At 36.9% G+C, this 16,374-nt stretch overlaps 2 protein-coding genes and 1 long non-coding RNA gene across 6 annotated transcripts; 2 read left to right on the plus strand and 1 right to left on the minus strand.

Moving 5' to 3' along the window:
- Nucleotides 1-93: 93 nt before the first annotated feature.
- LOC144056892 (translocon-associated protein subunit alpha-like) lies at nucleotides 94-5,428 on the minus strand. Its single transcript, XM_077574017.1, has 9 exons — nucleotides 5,279-5,428; nucleotides 4,269-4,387; nucleotides 4,100-4,193; nucleotides 3,870-3,997; nucleotides 3,475-3,609; nucleotides 3,158-3,234; nucleotides 1,967-2,045; nucleotides 847-940; nucleotides 94-734 (listed from the first exon to the last, which is right to left on the minus strand). The coding sequence occupies exons 1-9, from the start codon at nucleotides 5,346-5,348 to the stop codon at nucleotides 670-672; spliced, it is 861 nt and encodes a 286-aa protein (XP_077430143.1). The 5' UTR covers nucleotides 5,349-5,428; the 3' UTR covers nucleotides 94-669.
- On the plus strand, nucleotides 4,884-8,227 carry LOC144056893 (uncharacterized). Of its 4 annotated transcripts, XR_013295136.1 has the most exons (6): nucleotides 4,884-4,924; nucleotides 6,184-6,791; nucleotides 7,215-7,331; nucleotides 7,419-7,446; nucleotides 7,552-7,613; nucleotides 7,690-8,227. It is a non-coding gene; the product is annotated as an uncharacterized LOC144056893 (long non-coding RNA). The 4 variants fall into 4 exon arrangements; XR_013295134.1 differs by having other exon boundaries at nucleotides 7,419-7,613; XR_013295135.1 differs by having other exon boundaries at nucleotides 7,215-7,613; nucleotides 7,690-7,781; nucleotides 8,081-8,130.
- Nucleotides 8,228-8,323: 96 nt separating this feature from the next.
- Nucleotides 8,324-11,420, plus strand: rh50 (Rh50-like protein). The gene has a single exon (XM_077574016.1). It carries the CDS (start codon nucleotides 9,954-9,956, stop codon nucleotides 11,361-11,363), a length of 1,410 nt encoding a protein of 469 aa, XP_077430142.1. The 5' UTR covers nucleotides 8,324-9,953; the 3' UTR covers nucleotides 11,364-11,420.
- Nucleotides 11,421-16,374: the final 4,954 nt, after the last annotated feature.

The raw sequence follows: 16,374 nt of genomic DNA on the forward strand, positions 1-16,374 counted from the left end.
CTCCATGCAGGATGTGTAAATAATAGATCAAACGACTGCTAAACTTGCAAAGACGTCGCCCATATTCTGCCAGAAAACAAAAGAGAAGTCAGATGTTTTTTGGTCACATTTATTGTTCTCGAAAAGGTATTTGAACCCCACAATAAAGAATCTGCAGACCCCTTTAAGACATCTATAGGAAGCGTCTAACAACCTGCAGAAAAACATGTTTGTTCGATTTGCAGCTGCCATCACCCTACAATATTTGAAATGTTACTTCTAGTGATTTAAAAAAAAAAAATCACAATTCCATTGTATTGTTGTTGGACACTGGGCAATGACGATTAAAAAGTCTAATTGTAACTGTTGTGCTTTGGGCCCTGTGAAACGGCACATAGTGAGGATCATTTGTCTCGTTATGATACTTGCACAGCATTCTTAGGGCAAAATGCTTGCAGCCATACCCATTTCTTGTCCAATCTTTGACATTCAACACATAAACACTCATATGGTTACCAACAAACATAAAATTGGACAACAATTTGGTTCAGCTAGTGTCAACTCTGAGAGCAGTGGAGTAAAAATCGAAGTCCAAAAACTGTTATCCATCCCTCACGCATCCGACATGTGCGAGAAAATGAGCTTTGAAATCCTCATGGCCTCATGTTGACTGAAGGGAAAGCAACAGCTTTATTGATCCGCTCCAGCTGCCCGCTTGGTTCGTTTCCGTGGCGAAGTTTTGGGGGAAGCTTTGTCTGTAAGATAGAAAGCACAAATTTGAAAAGGGAATGACAATACAAAATGGCAAGATAGATTTCCTTAATTATACATTATGGTTGGACAGTGGACACTAAAAAAAGAACCTACTCATGGCTTTGAGAGTTTCCTGAGGAATCCAGCTGATGTCCACATCACTCATCCCGCCAGTGCCCTTCTCTAACTTTACTGTGATTCTCTTTTTCTGAAAAACAAAATTCATAACCTTTCGCATATTCCTCCGCAAGAAAACAAATCAAATCTATCATCATCATTTACTGACAATAATATATATGTGACCTCACTAATTCTAAACATGACATTCTGATTAATAATACATTTGTGGTATACGAGTTATGCAGCAAAATCCAGTCGTTTTTATCCATCTCAGTGGGCGGCCATTTTGCCACTTTCTGTCAATTGAAGATGACATTACAGTTGCTCAGGGCTTAGGCAACGACCAATCACAGTTCACCTGTTTTCTGAAGCTGAGCTGTGATTGGCTGTTAACTGAGACCTGAGCAACTGTTAAGCAATTTTCACTCGACAGCAAGTGGCAAAATGGCCGCTTTCTGATATTGATAAAAACGGTTGGACTTTGCTGCTTAACTCTTTGACTGCCAAAAACGTTAAATAACGTTTAGTAAAATCCTATGGAGGAGTGCCAAAGACGTTAAAAGACGTTTGTTTCAAAACAGAGGTGAAACTAACCATTTTCTATTGTTGATTACTGAAAAACGGAATAAGGTAGAAACAAACTTTTTTTTCTGATGAAAGATGAGAGTCCGATCTTTCATTTGGTAGTATGTGTGTTTCCATAGTCCAAACACAAAATTTTCTTTGGACCTTGAAAGATCAGTCAAAATGCTTAAAATCGGCTGGCATCCACGGCATCCCTTTTCTGAAAACGTCTGGCAGTCAAAGAGTTAAGCTCTATTCCACAAACGCAATGTTAACCAGAATACCGTATTTAGACTAGTGGGGCTGCATAGAACACATTGTTGTCAAGAATTGTTGGTTAGGTTGACTTCCCCTTTAAATACTTGAATTGAATAAACACGTAAAAAAATAAATGTTTGCACAGTTATACAAGTTTTAAGATAATGACAAGTTTAAACCCGAAGTAATTTACATGATTTTCTATGAGAAATAAAGATTCCAACTCTGATCAAATCAGAAGTTGACCAGCATTTCTATCGCTCCATTTCATAGTTGATTTCAAAGACCCTACCGTCCGTGATTCCAGGACTTGGTACATCGTAAAGAGCATCAGAGCCACCAGCCCGGCAAGGAAGATGTACAAAAACACTCTGCAAGATAACATTGCAACATATTCATTGTTGTGTGTCCATTGGTCTGTGCAAGAAGCATTTATCTCTGATTAAAGCCATTCATTGGGAAATTTATCAAGTCAGCAGTTGCTAAAATATATCTGCAGTTTATTTAATGAACAAATAGATTTTAAAAATTGTTTTAAAAAAAGAAGAGCACTAAAGGGAAGTGCACTCCATTTATCACATTTTAGAAGTAAAGTTAAGAAAAGTGTTCACACTACAACATGTTCATAGGCCTGACTGATAAAAACTGTTTTGCAGCCAATACGCAAAATTTGGTCAGTTAGGTTTAAAACTTTATTTTGCAGATCTTTGTTAACTCATTCACTGCCATTGACAGCTATAGACGTCCAAAATTCATTTGAACTATTTCTATTAGTGTAACATTTTTTTCCACTTTTGTTAACAAGAGTATGAAAACCTAGGAGAACATTTTTTAGAACAGATATAAAATGTGATTAGTCATGAGTTAACTATTGAAGTCATGCGATTAATTGCAATAAAAAAATGTAATTGTCTGGCGCCTCTAATTTTTTAATATTTTCTTTTTTGTTTAATTACTTAATTATTTAAACTCAAAATTAATCACAAATTTGATATCTGTTCTAAATGTACAATACTTTTTTTATCTTGGTTTTCATACTCTTGTTAACAAAAGTGGAAAAAAATGTGAAACTAATAGAAATAGTTCAAATGAATTTTTGACGTCTATAGCCGTCAATGGCAGTGAATTAAGGAAAAAACAACTTTATGTATCTAATAATCACATTTCATAACTTGGGTTAACGAAGTAGGTAGGTAATAAAGTAGATTGTCATTAGGACATGGTCAGTAAGTCCACATGGTAAGCAGCTCCTGATTAAGGATTTTGGGAGTTGGGAGGCATTAATAAGATGATGAGCTTTCTTGGGCCAATTTCACACCTCCTTTTACAGTTCGGTACTAACCCTTTGAGGAAATGTCAGCTGACTGTGGACATTTAGGTAGGGAATACTAAAGAGTTGATTACGTGACGCTAAGATGTAAAGTTATTTTCAAAATGAAAGGAACAAATATCCACAGAATATGACAAGAAAGGAATGTCTTACGTTTCACCATCCAGTCCCTCTTCTTTCTCGATGATGGTGACAGTCTGGTTGTAAATGGCCGTCTGGAACACATGACCCTGAAGGCAACCAGTAGTAGCAATTAGCAATTTCAGAGATTTGGGGGATGATGTGGTCAATGTGGACAGGCGAACAAAAATGGCACATACCAAATAGCTAAATAGACCTGTCAAGGTTTATAAGATAATCGATTTGATACCATTTAGACATAACACCTTCCCACATGTTCCCCAAGTAACTTTTCGATTCAAAAGGGAATGAATGGACTCGATGTACAAATAGATACGGTCCACTCTAACCTCAGTGTTATGATAGTTGAGGAGGATAACGAGACCAAATGGACGGCCGGCCATGGGCTGAGCTGGGATGAATGAGTATTCGAAGGAGGCCTGCGTGCCCGGATGAACCACCGTGCTCAGAGGCAAAGCTGTAAACTACACAAACATATGAAAAAAGTTTTTAGTTACTAAGCGTTGACTTGTTCATTCTGTCAAACTTTCAAATTTTCTGTTATATGATATTGATTGTTAATTGTTTATTGACGCAACAGGCAAAAAAAATACAGTTGATTCACTCTTAATTAGTTTAGTCAAGAATTCACAAGCAGATAAAAAAAAAAAATACAATCGACTGAATTTGCAATGTAAAAAAGTGCTTGGATGTCCTTTGTGGTTCTGTTTCAGATCCGACTTACATTCTGAATGTAGAACTGGAAGTCCTGAGGATAACGGAAGGAGGCCTCCAAAGACTCAACGGTGAAGTCCTGACTACCCTTATTGGTGAAACCCACGAGGAACCTCACAATTTCATTGGCAGGGAACTCTAAAGTATTTATACAAGGAGATGAGTATTAGAGTGCAATGATGACCCCCCCCCCCCCCCCAAAAAAAAGAGGCAGATTTCTTTAGCCGAAATCTGGCTCACCTTCTCCTGTCGTGAAGACGATGGTTGTGTCGGCATCAGCGTGAGATGTTAACAAGTTATCATCGCCTTCAGAGTCATCGTCGGCGTCTCCTTCCTGACATACAACACAAGATAAAATTAAGGGTACATTGGAAAATAATTCCGTTCAATTTGTATTTTTGTCACATACTGAGCTTTGGATCTGATCTTCTTCCACTGGCATTTCTTCTTCTTCATCTTCTTCCTCCTCATCAACAGATGCGTCTGGGTCAATGTCCTCAACGGATTCAGTATTGGCGGACACTCGCCCTGCCCGACAATAGTAAATATGTTTCTGATATATTAAGGCCAAGTGAATATTGATGTATTGGATTCAATCAGAGTTTAATTTTGTAAAGAAAAATTGACTTTCACTAACAATCTATCCATTTAACACAACTTTAACATAACTTGCACAATTTCTGTTTGATGATATGCACACACTCACTGGTCACCTGCAAAAATTATACCTTAAGGTTATGGAGGCACTGTATACTTTGTTCTTGTAAATAATTGCACCTACTTTGTGTGTACTTTAAATCGTCTTTTTCCATAGTTGTGTGCATGTTTAGTCAGGTTAGCCTACTAGAGAGGTTAAATATATTGCGTTTTTAGTAAATTGTAGAAAACACAATGAAGATTCATTAAAATGATTGAAACCACGTAAAAAAAATACATTATTTGTCAATTGTAACAAATTCCTGTTTGCGCAATTCCTAATGCTGAGTGGGGCAGCTTGACCTATGACGTCAGACTACACTCCAAATACAAGTTAGCGTACATCTGTGGTGACGTGTCCTATAAGGCGTGAGTACTGAGTGTTGTTACAGCCACACACTTCTAAACTGGCGAACATCTGCTTTCTTGCTGGCGAATAAATTCAACTTTTCCTTACTACGTCCGCGATAAATCCTCTCGTTTAACGCTAACAGACGTCGACAACTTTCATTCATTCCAAACGAGCAATCGTAAACGTTGACTGGAGACGATCAATGCCCATGAAGTTTATAGTTTCAGATAATGAAGAAAAGTAGTTTAGAATCCACACAGCCGACTGGCTTCACATTTTCTCTTGGGAAATATGCCACGTTGGCTTTCTAATCCGCATTTTAGCAGGAGAAAAGAAACAACACGGCAAAACGCAGTCTAAAAACAATTTACCTGTGCTTATCAAACCGCAGGGGAAAGCCAGGAGGAGGAGCAGCAGCATTTTTGATCCTAAAGTGAACATTTTTGCAGCGTGTTTGCAGACTGAAGTTAGTTACACATCAGCGTTATGCAGAAAAGAGAGACCCGGTTGAGAGGGGCATGGCCAAGAGAGGTTAGACCCGCCCATTGGCTATGCTTGGAGGAGTTGGGGGCGGGGCCGGAAACGCATATTGTCAAATAGCCCCGTATACTCGCGATTTGGCATACCGCGGAGTCACCTATTTTTATGACCTATTCGCAAATTTCAAATATGTTTTAAAATGGTTTTGTTTGTTTGTTTGTGTTTGAGCCAACCACCATGTTTCGTGGGAAATATTGAAGGTTTTATCTGCTATTTAAAAAAATAAAATAAGCGTTCTGGATCATTCAGGATCCCGATGTTGCATACAATAACATGTTTTTAAATTAAACTTGCATGGTTAAGTACACAAAATAACATGTTATTAAGTGTTATTAGTTTATATATATATATATATATATATATATATATATATATATATATAAGAAACGTATCAATAAACAGTAAAACACAGGGCCCATTTAAAAGCACATTGAATACTTAAAACTTTCACTTAACATACACACTTTTTTTTTAATGGTTAAATGGAGTGTTTGCTGTAGTAGCACTGATGTTAGCTAGAAGGCTAGCCATTATGTTTTTACTTTAATTACTCAAAGCCAACTAGAAGACAAAACCAACACAACTAGTTTTTCCTTTTATGTCAATGGGTTGGGTTAGTGGTACACCATATGCTCACCAGCACATACAGGAAAAACAATGAAACTCAAGTCATTAACATAACACCTATTGACCATTTAGAGTATTCGAACCTAACATGCATGTTTTTGAAATGTAGGAGGAAAGGAAGCCACAGTACTCTACCTGGAGAAAAACCTTGCAAACACGGAGAGGAGTGGAGCCTGGATACAAAGCCCCCAACTTCAGAGCTGGGAGTCAGATATGCTAACCACTTGTACACATTGCTGCCCAAGTATAACTCCAGTAAAACAAAATTCACCAATAATTGTGCTTTATACATTTTAATATATGTCTTCACTCTTCTGGCACATATTTCTTGCTGTCGCCTTCCTGGCTGTCAACCTTTGATAGCATCAACTACCAAAATATTCACAACTTACTGTACTGTATGTCTTTCTGAACAGGTTATGCCGAAACACAATGTTTCATTTTAGTCATGCCTTTTCTACTTTTTTTTAAACACATAATTTATTACAGTTTTACACACACTCTTTACTTGTTGACATGTTGTTCTCAGTCTGTGGTTTTCTGCAAAAGCGCACATCCTGTGTATGTAATGTCATTTTATTTCCTCTCTTGGCATGCCATCGAAGAAAACATCAGCTCGTTGTACGTTACTATTCAAAGAGTGAGCGAGTAAACTGTCTGTCTGTGTTCAGAGAATCAACAACATGACAAACTGTTGTAATACGACAACCTCAGACGGTAAGAGAAATAGATATAATTTATAGATCTATATAATAAACCCTCAACAATCCTTTAGATAGTGATCTAATACAAGAACTGTTGCGACATTTCTACTTTTACGAAGATTACAATGTTCACTTTTGATCGACACAATCAGAGATGTGCAAATTTACAATGTTGTATATGACATTGGCGGATGCATGAATTAGTTAACATTCATTCAGCCTGTACTTGCCATATTAAAAGTGTGTTGCACGTTTCTATATGATTAATATGTGGGTCAGTGTTGTCGCATTGCTGCTCACTTTAAACAACAAAAGCTCAACGCAACAACAGGCAACATTAACCAATAGGTTATCAAATTACCAATCACGGCAAGTAAAATTTTTACGATATTAAGTTTTGCCCATAATCAATGTGTTTTGTCCTCTCTTTTACCAGATTGGAGTCATTGGACCTCTCTTTTTATGCCACCTGTATCCTGGGTGACCAGTGGATTACTAGTACTCTTGTTGTCTTTCAATATTATTTGCTGTGTTTTGAAATTATGTTACTCAGGTAATCAATTTCTTTGGTTTTAAATCATTTGAAGCAATGTATTTTGATCATCTAATATTTGACTTGTTCTTCTGCATGCTTCATTAGAGAAAAAAACGTGTTGCTCAAGGACAAGGTATGTACATTTGACCAGATCCAGAGAATATAGGAAGGTTGCACTTCTAAAACTCCAATACTCGATTGAAAACAAATTAAATCTCCTTTTTTTGTACCGTTTTAGTCAGAATCGTCAGCAGATGGGAGATAGTCCAATATACGGAAATGTAAACTGCATGCAAAGTAGTAAGTGCATTTGGGGATCCTTCTCTTGCATTAATGAATTTTATTGAATTTCATTATTTCATCCGTACGTCGACAGCTACCACTGCAATTTCTGAAATCAATCCTGCACACTTGACAGCCAGATCGTCATCTCTGAGGGATCAACTGAGCTTAACCTCTGACCCGCAGGTTTTTTATTCATATTTTTTGTTTAAAATAATCATCACGTGCTTTGACACCAAGTATATGAGGGTTTCATACAGGGTACAGAAAAAAAAACAAAAGCAACGGAGAAATTTGAGGACAATCACATTAGAAAATAAATCAAGGAATTGGACTCTATGGCCACATATCTACTTTATAGTTATTCTTATATTTTTTTTTCCGGAAAACTCAAAAAATTGCTCTATAAGTAAAATACTGTACAATAGCCAAGCACATTATGTCAAGCAATTTTATAGATTTTTTTTATTTATTTCTCTTTTCAGTCAAACTCTACAGACTGTTATGCCAACCTGAACCTAAAGGCCCATCAGACCAAGTCTGCTTGCAGCTCCCCTGAGATTCAATACTCAGTCGTGTTTCTGTCAGATGAGGTGGGAGAGAAAGCTAAAGGAAACTTGCATTCAGCTACCACCGAGTCGGATGTGTATGCTTCTGTGCAAACCAAGCGCACCAAAACAGTCGACAGTGCAAATAGTGCAGAAAATTTTGCCAATCATATTTGAGAGGCGCAGTGACAGAATTGAAGTGTCAACCTCCAAACACCAGATGGCACTGTTCATCCTTTTATGATGAAACTGCGGAGGCAGTTTAAAAAAAAAGCAGTAATAGGTAAAATTGTTCAATAGATAACCGTTTATGTGATTAGTTGACAGCACACAATCCTAGTTTGATGCTGAAATCAATAGTAGCAACTTTAAACTTGTTTGATAGCTTTTATAAGGCCAATAGCATCTCTCTGTTCATGTGTTTTTAACTGTTACTTCTTTTTTGTCAAGCACTGTGAATTGTCCTGTGTATAAATTGTGCTATGCTGCACAAATAAACCTGCCTTGCCTATGTTATTGATATGGAGACCCCACATTCATTACTTTTGTGGTCTTTAATAGTTAATCAGCCAGGACCACTTATAGCATGGAGCACAGTTTCTGTGATAAATACTGTTTAGAATTGTACACAGTGTATACAAAAACACGCTGCAAACTAAAATGTCCAGATTATCACAAGAAATTATGCAATAAGACATGTTTAACTATGAATATTGAATTTCGTGTATAAGCCCAATGATTAAAAAAAAGAAAAAAGAAAAGAAAACTCTAGACCTTCCTTTTTGGTCTTTAGTCTCAGTCTTTTTTCATTTTTAATTGTAAAATTGTGTTTTAAAAAAAAATATATATATTTTGTTGTTCTCATCCTGCTAATTGAACCTGTTTAATGATTTAATTTTTATAGCTCTTGAGTCACCCTTTGCATTCTACTTATCATGATACTTAGTTTATATAATTCATATTACGTAGCCTACTCTTGAGGCTCATCACTCGCATTTTGAGTAACTGCGACAGATTAAAATTTTATACAGGTACGTTCAATGTTTTTCCAATTATGCTTATTCTTGATTTTGTCTGTTCTTAGCTCTCTTTTCAGTCCCCCGCTGTCACAAGTGTTTTCTCATCACTGGTGTTTCCTGACCGTTTTATCAAGATCAAAACTTAAAAAACATTAACAAACACAGATAAGTCATATATATATACAGTATATAAATATATATATATATGCGATTGGCTGGCAACCAGTTTAGGGTGTACCCCGCCTACTGCCCAAAGCCAGCTGGGATAGGGTCCAGCGCCCTCCACAAACCCTTGTGAGGACAAGCGGTTAATAAAATGGATGGATGGATATGTATATATATATATATATACATATTTATAATATAAATTAATTAATAATTTTAATTAACTGTGTTAATGGTGACCATGTTTTCTTGTTTTTGGAAAGCACTTAGTGTGAAATAATATTGTAATTTTAATTTATTTTTTATTTTTTAAGTATCATACTAAATTAGTACATTTTTTTCATTTGATTGACTTAGATTAAAACTGCTGTGTAATGAAAATTAGAATTTCTGTATAACCTTTTTTGTTGTTGTGACAAATAAGAAGAAGAAAAAATGTTCCGCTTATGAGGGATTAAAGTGCAGTCCTCTGGGTTGATACAATGGTAAATAACCTGTCACCTGCATGGACCAGTGCTCTTTAACCATTGTCATTAGCTTTCCTTATCTGATAAAATTGAGCATAAAAGGAAGTATTAGTGCAACAGAGCCAGTGTGAGACCAGACCTTCGTTAGTGCATGTCACCATGAATGCGTCAACAAGTTTACGAGTGCGTTTGCCAGCATTGGTGTTGGTCTTACAAGTCATCATCCTGACTCTATATGCCATCTTTGTCACTTATGATGACAACGCCAATGCCAAGCTGCAAAGCAATGAGACCAACCCGATGGACAACAGCGTGTATCGCGACTATCCTTTCTTCGCCGACGTCCAAGTGATGATCTTCGTGGGCTTCGGCTGCCTGCTGGCCTTCTGCCGATTCTACGGCTTCAGCGGGATGGTCTTCAACTTTCTGACGGCCACCTTTGCAATCCAGTGGGCTATCATCATCCAAGGCTTCTTCCAGTTTTACCACGATGGTCAAATTTACCTTGGCGTCATCAACCTGCTGTATGCAGAGTTTGCGTGCGCCGTGGTGCTCATCTCCTTCGGGGCCGTGCTTGGGAAGACCAGCCCGGTGCAGCTCCTGGTGATGGCTTTGCTGGAGATCCCTGTGTTTTCTGTGACGGAGTGGGCTGTATTGAAATACATCAGAATAAACGATGCTGGTGGCAGCATTCTTATTCATTTGTTTGCCTGCTACTTTGGTCTGGGCGTGACATTTGTGCTTTATCGCCCAGTCCTCAAGAACGGCCACTCCAAAGAAATCACCAGTTACCATTCGGACATCCTCTCTACCATGGGAACTTTGTTCCTCTGGGTGTTCTGGCCCTCATTCAACTCGGCGCTCACCTTAAAAGGTGACGATCAACACAGAGCCATCCTGCACACTTTTATCGGTCTGAGCTCATCCACTCTCACCGCATTCGCACTTTCGGCAGTGTTCAATAAGAGAGGCAAGCTCACGATGGCCGACATCCAGAACGTGACTTTGGCAGGTGGTGTGACAGTTGGAGCGTCAGTTGATATGATGATTTCTCCTTCAGCTTCCTACGCGTTGGGCATCATGGGCTGCACTGCTTGTTTTTTGGGATACAAGTACCTCAGCCCTTTTTTAGCACGACGCATGAAGATCCAGGACCAGTGCGGCATTCACAATCTGCACGGACTCACGGGCCTCATCTCATCCACAGCTGGAATCTGCGCCATCCTGCTCGCCACTGAGGAAACCTACGGACCCAGCATGTACCAGATTTTTTCCCACCGCGCTCCACCTGAGGGAGATCCAAAGCTGCTGGAGCTTCAGATGCTAATCCCCGGGTTGAAGCCAGGCTTGGGGCGTACGGCCCAAGAGCAGGCGCTGTACCAAGTGGCGGCCATCTCTTTCACCATTGCAGTTTCTACTGTTGGCGGGCTGCTGACTGGTTTGGTCTTGAAGTTGCCATGCATGGCTTCCCCATCTGATGATGGCTGTTTTGATGATGAGGTGTTCTTTGATATGCCGTCAGATTTTCATGGAGAGGAAGAAGTCAAGAACTCAATAAACCTGCAGTGATGTTGATGTCCATAAAAATTAATCAGCTCCATAAAGTCAAGGTCTGACCACCCACGCCAATGCCTCACTGCTATTGTTTGTTTGTGAGTTATTCAATGTGTGATCTTCTGATCTGTGATTGTTGTATGTTATCAATCATAATGATTGTTATTTCTATTTATTTAATAAATTGGAAAAAAGTGAAGCTGCAGAATCTTTTTTTTTTTTTTTAAACACCTATATTTCAAACAACATGCCGTATTTTCCTGGTATTAGCCATCAATTTTTAAAGTGCACATAATTTTAGATGAACTAAAATGATCAGTTTTCATTCTTGAAAATGGGGGTACGCAAGATTTTACAATAAATTTAAAAAGCAGCATATATTCAAAAGTCCTTTAAAAAGTCATTATTACATTATGTCAATATTTCAGGGAAATCTATGTTAATAAAATGACATTTATATTCAGTAGGCAATTCAATTTCATTGTCCTAAAAACTCAATCTCCTCAAACTAGATCGACCCAATCTGTCACCATCTATTCTAGGATCACCCGTCAATCATTTGAAAATTTGATTTAAAATGAATGATTTTTAGTCTTTTCATTTCCAAATAGTTCAAGAGAGACCACTGTACAAATGAAGTTCCAAAGTTGAATAAATCAGACAACATTGGCACCGCACTTTTTTTCCCCCCAACCAAAAATGTTTTTTCACTGCTTAGTTGGTATTTGGCTGAAAAAAAATACGTCACAGGGGGTACATCACTGAAAAAAAGGTTGAGAACTACTGAAGAAGAATACACACAGTTTGAATATTGCGTCATTAAGTTTACACACTTAAATCATCAGTAGCCTATTTCTTTTGATGAGAAACGGCTGCGTATCATCTGCTTCTGGAAGGCGATAGCACTGTGTGCGATAATAACACATACTTTGGCCCCCACCTGACCTACAAACACAAACTGAATGTTCCAAAAGTGTACTCTCACATAACTAGATTAGTTGTAGAACAATCAGTGAGATTTTAACAAAGGCCTAAAGGCCTGCAGTCTATCAAGACCAGTTTATAGTTAGTTACATTTACTTCAATATATACTTTACCTAGATAAGCTTAGAGAGGATTTACTACAACTAAGTTGACACAATTTTGAGAGAATCATTGAAGCAATCATTTGAAAAAATATTGGAAATACTTGAAGAGATTAATTGAAATAAATTGTTGCATATTGATATTTATGTGTCCTACCTTGTGAAAAAAATAAATAAATCATTGATGATATTATTGTGTATGTCAATGTCTTCACATAGTTGAAGTTCAATAAATATAGATGATAACATTTAATTATTAATAATTAATAATAAAGGTAATTTGAGGTAATGTGTCATTTCAGAAATGTGCATCAAACTGGTAGCCCTTTGCAATAAGAAGTACAAACCCAATTCCAAAACAGTTGGGACATTCTACAAAATTAATAAAAACGGAATGCAATTATATGGAAGTGCCAAATTTCAATATTTTGATCAGAATAGAACATAGATGACAGGTCAAAAGTTTAAACTGAGAAAATGTATAATTTTAAGGGGAAAATGTGTAGATTGTAAATTTCACGGTGCCAACAAATCTCAAAAAAGTTGGGACAGGTAGCAATAAGAGGCTGTAAAAGTCAATTGCACTTATAAAAAAAAGAGTGGCAATGTTTCTCAGAAGCGGAGATGGGTAGAGAATCACCTATTCCTCCAATGTTGCGCGGAAAGATAGTGGAGAAATATCAGAAAGGTGTTTACCAGCGAAAAATTGCAAAAAGGTAGAAGTAATCATCATCTACAGTGCATAACATCATCCAAAGAATCAGAAAATCTGGAACAATTTCTGTCTGTATCTTTTCCACATACTAAGGCACCAAAAGCACTTCACACTGACTTTGCATCAATTGGGGGTTCAGTATCTTCAAGGACACTTGGACATTGTCACAAGGACCACATAACGTCTGTGTTGCGAGAAGACCACTCTGAGCTTAGCAGCCCCATATAATTATGGTTGTGAAAACATTGTTTCTGCTGATAATTATTGCCCTATCTAAGTTCATTATCATTCAAAATATTGCAGCGTAATGGAGAAATACAAGGGTACTTGTCAAGTGTGTAATTCATCAACCATGTTAAACATTGGATACTCTGCAAGGTTATGGCAACGGCACTATTGTCACAAGATTGTTCCTAGTAAAGTTGCAGTATCAGGCTTAACATATCCATTAAGGAACATTTAATTTATTCAAGGTGGTACAACTTTTCAAAGCACTTACCAAATAGATAAGAGTAGCAGTAAACTCAACAGTTGTTTATATGATTAGACTTTGTGCTTTAGTTCATAGGAGACATGTGCTAAAATCAAACATTGCACGGATTTCAGCATCCCTAAGGTAGTAGTTTTATTAAGATTTTCTTCTAGTTACCTTAATAACTTTTTAAAGATGCGTGATCATTAGTAATTTGGTGTTGATTGATCTGTGAAGTGGAATTGTAAATAAGTGAGATCATAATAGACATTACATCATCAGCTTAATAAAATATTGCATTGACAGATTCAGAATCAAAATGCACTTGTTGAACTATAAATATAATGTGTGACCTAATACTGGCATGAACATGATTTTATTATTTTATCATTTACAGTCTTCATTAATTATTTGCATAGTATCAAAAAGCATATCGACGCCTTCTTAAAATAATCGCCTAAGTGATTTTTCAGGAAACACCAAAAATTCAACCATTTGCATTATGAGGAGATGATATAGGCAAAAAAATAATTTTTTGCAAAAAAAAATGACAGGCAATTATTTTAAGAGGGTGACAATATAGGCCTATTGAATAACATGCTGTATGTGACTCATTCTACGCTGAAGGTAAAATGGGACCAATTGCAAAATGTTGAAACCAGAAACATCTGCAATAAAGATATATATATATATGAGATATATACTTTATTAATGTGATAAGGGAAATATTCGTAACCAACCACAAACTTATCTGTTATTACATCATGTATTTTACTGGACATTTCAGTGTGCACTAACTGCAGTAAGATTAGCATAGAAACTATTCTATGACAAGACGTGGACCTGGCTGGTCCATTGTTAAAGACTGCTAAAGTATAGAATGTGGAGTCTCATTAATGACAGATACTGTAGTCCATATAAAAGCCATCAAAACGAGTTTGAAGCTGTTATTATTGAGTTCAGTACCGATTGTGTGGTATCAGTGACAGTTGAATTACATATTTAGACTGTTAAAGGGACATTATTATTATTATTTAATTAAATAAATAAATAAATAAAAATAAAGTGCAGTATACAGTATAGTTGAGTCTCTAAAACGACTGTATTGTAAACAATGATCAACAGCGCCATCTGGTGATTGGAGGCTGACGTTTCAAACCTGTCACCGCTCCTTTCAAATACTGCACAAGACTAGTCTGTATGATTGTCATAGTCTTCTGCACGTCTGTCCAATGTAGACTCTACATTGTTGTTAGTTTTGGTGGTCTTGGTTGGCATAGAACTATAACGGTACACATCAGACACGGTGGTCGCGGAATTAATGTTTCCAATGTTTTCTCTCAACTCATCTGATTGAAGCACAACTGAGTAGCCTCTCGAATATGAGAGCTGCAAGCAGACTTGGTCTTCGGGGCCTTTAGGCTCATGCTGGCATAACATGGCTGTTTCTGACTGAAAAGAGAAAGAAATGCAGCAGTGGAGTGCAGCAAGTAAATCCATGTTTGCTGAAGGTCAATGGTGCTTGACATAAAAATGTATAAAAGAGAATCAGAGAATTATAATATACTTTGAGCGATCCCTGCTGTATACATTCCATATGCTGTTTGCTTTTCCTCTTTGCAAGAACATCATAATCTTGAACCTTATTTAATTCACAGAATCGTACTTGTTGGAAATGTACTGGCCAAATTAGATCAATGTTTGTGCTTTGATACAAAGCCTGCTGATTGTTCTTTTGTTAATCCAATCAATGACAATTTGTGTGCCAGTCTAAGTCACTTTTTCAACATTCAATCTGTAGGTCTGGTGCCAAAGCATACATTATTATCTCACACAGTCGGTGGTGTTACTTTCCAGAAGCAGATAAGCAACTGCTTTTCGTCAAAGAAAATAGGCTACTCATGTTTAAAGTGACATTTCTGTGTAAAATTTGTCACGTAAACCTTCAAATTGTGTGCATATTTAAACTACACTGCTCTTCTGCTTAGTTTTATTGTACACATTCAATAATGAAAGCTGATCACATAGTAGTTTATCTTAAATTGGTGTTTAGTATAATTAGACAGGCCACAGCAAATTTTAATCAGATGGCTTTATGCGTCCCTAAATGTTTTTTTAACACTCATTTCAAAATGGTCTTTACTTTTAATATAGCATATTGGGTTTTTGAAATATTTGCATTTTTCGTTTTTAAGTTTGACCTATACTGTATTACCGTGTGTTGTAATTCATAGCTATGAGGTTTCAGAAGAAAAAATCTACCTGTTGCTCAACCTATTATGATGCGCTAGAGAAAAAATGAGGGCAGATTTGGAATCAGAGCAAATTAAATCTTTGGAAAAGTTTACCTGTGTCTTTGATTAAAAACAAATGTAAAAAATTCATGACCAGTGTTCTTGATGAGTAGTACCATGAAGATATGTTAAAAAAAAAAAAAAGGAGTCTGTGCCTTCCTTTTTCTTTTTCTTTTTTAAATTACCGGTAAATAAAAATAATAGTCAGAGTGATTGATAACATACAATCACAGATCAGAAGATCACACATTGAATGACTCACATTTATACAAACAATAGCAGTAAAGCATTGGCGTGGCTGCTCAGACTTATGACTTTATGGAGCTGATTAATTTTTATGGACATCAACATCACTGCAGGTTTATTGAGTTCGTGACTTCTTCCACTCCATGAAAATCTGACGGCACCTCATCATCAAAACAGTCCTCATCAGATGGGGAAGCCATGCATGGCAGCTTTA

The sequence above is a fragment of the Vanacampus margaritifer genome, chromosome 8 (assembly GCF_051991255.1).
Source record: "Vanacampus margaritifer isolate UIUO_Vmar chromosome 8, RoL_Vmar_1.0, whole genome shotgun sequence".
Classification (NCBI taxonomy): domain Eukaryota; kingdom Metazoa; phylum Chordata; class Actinopteri; order Syngnathiformes; family Syngnathidae; genus Vanacampus; species Vanacampus margaritifer.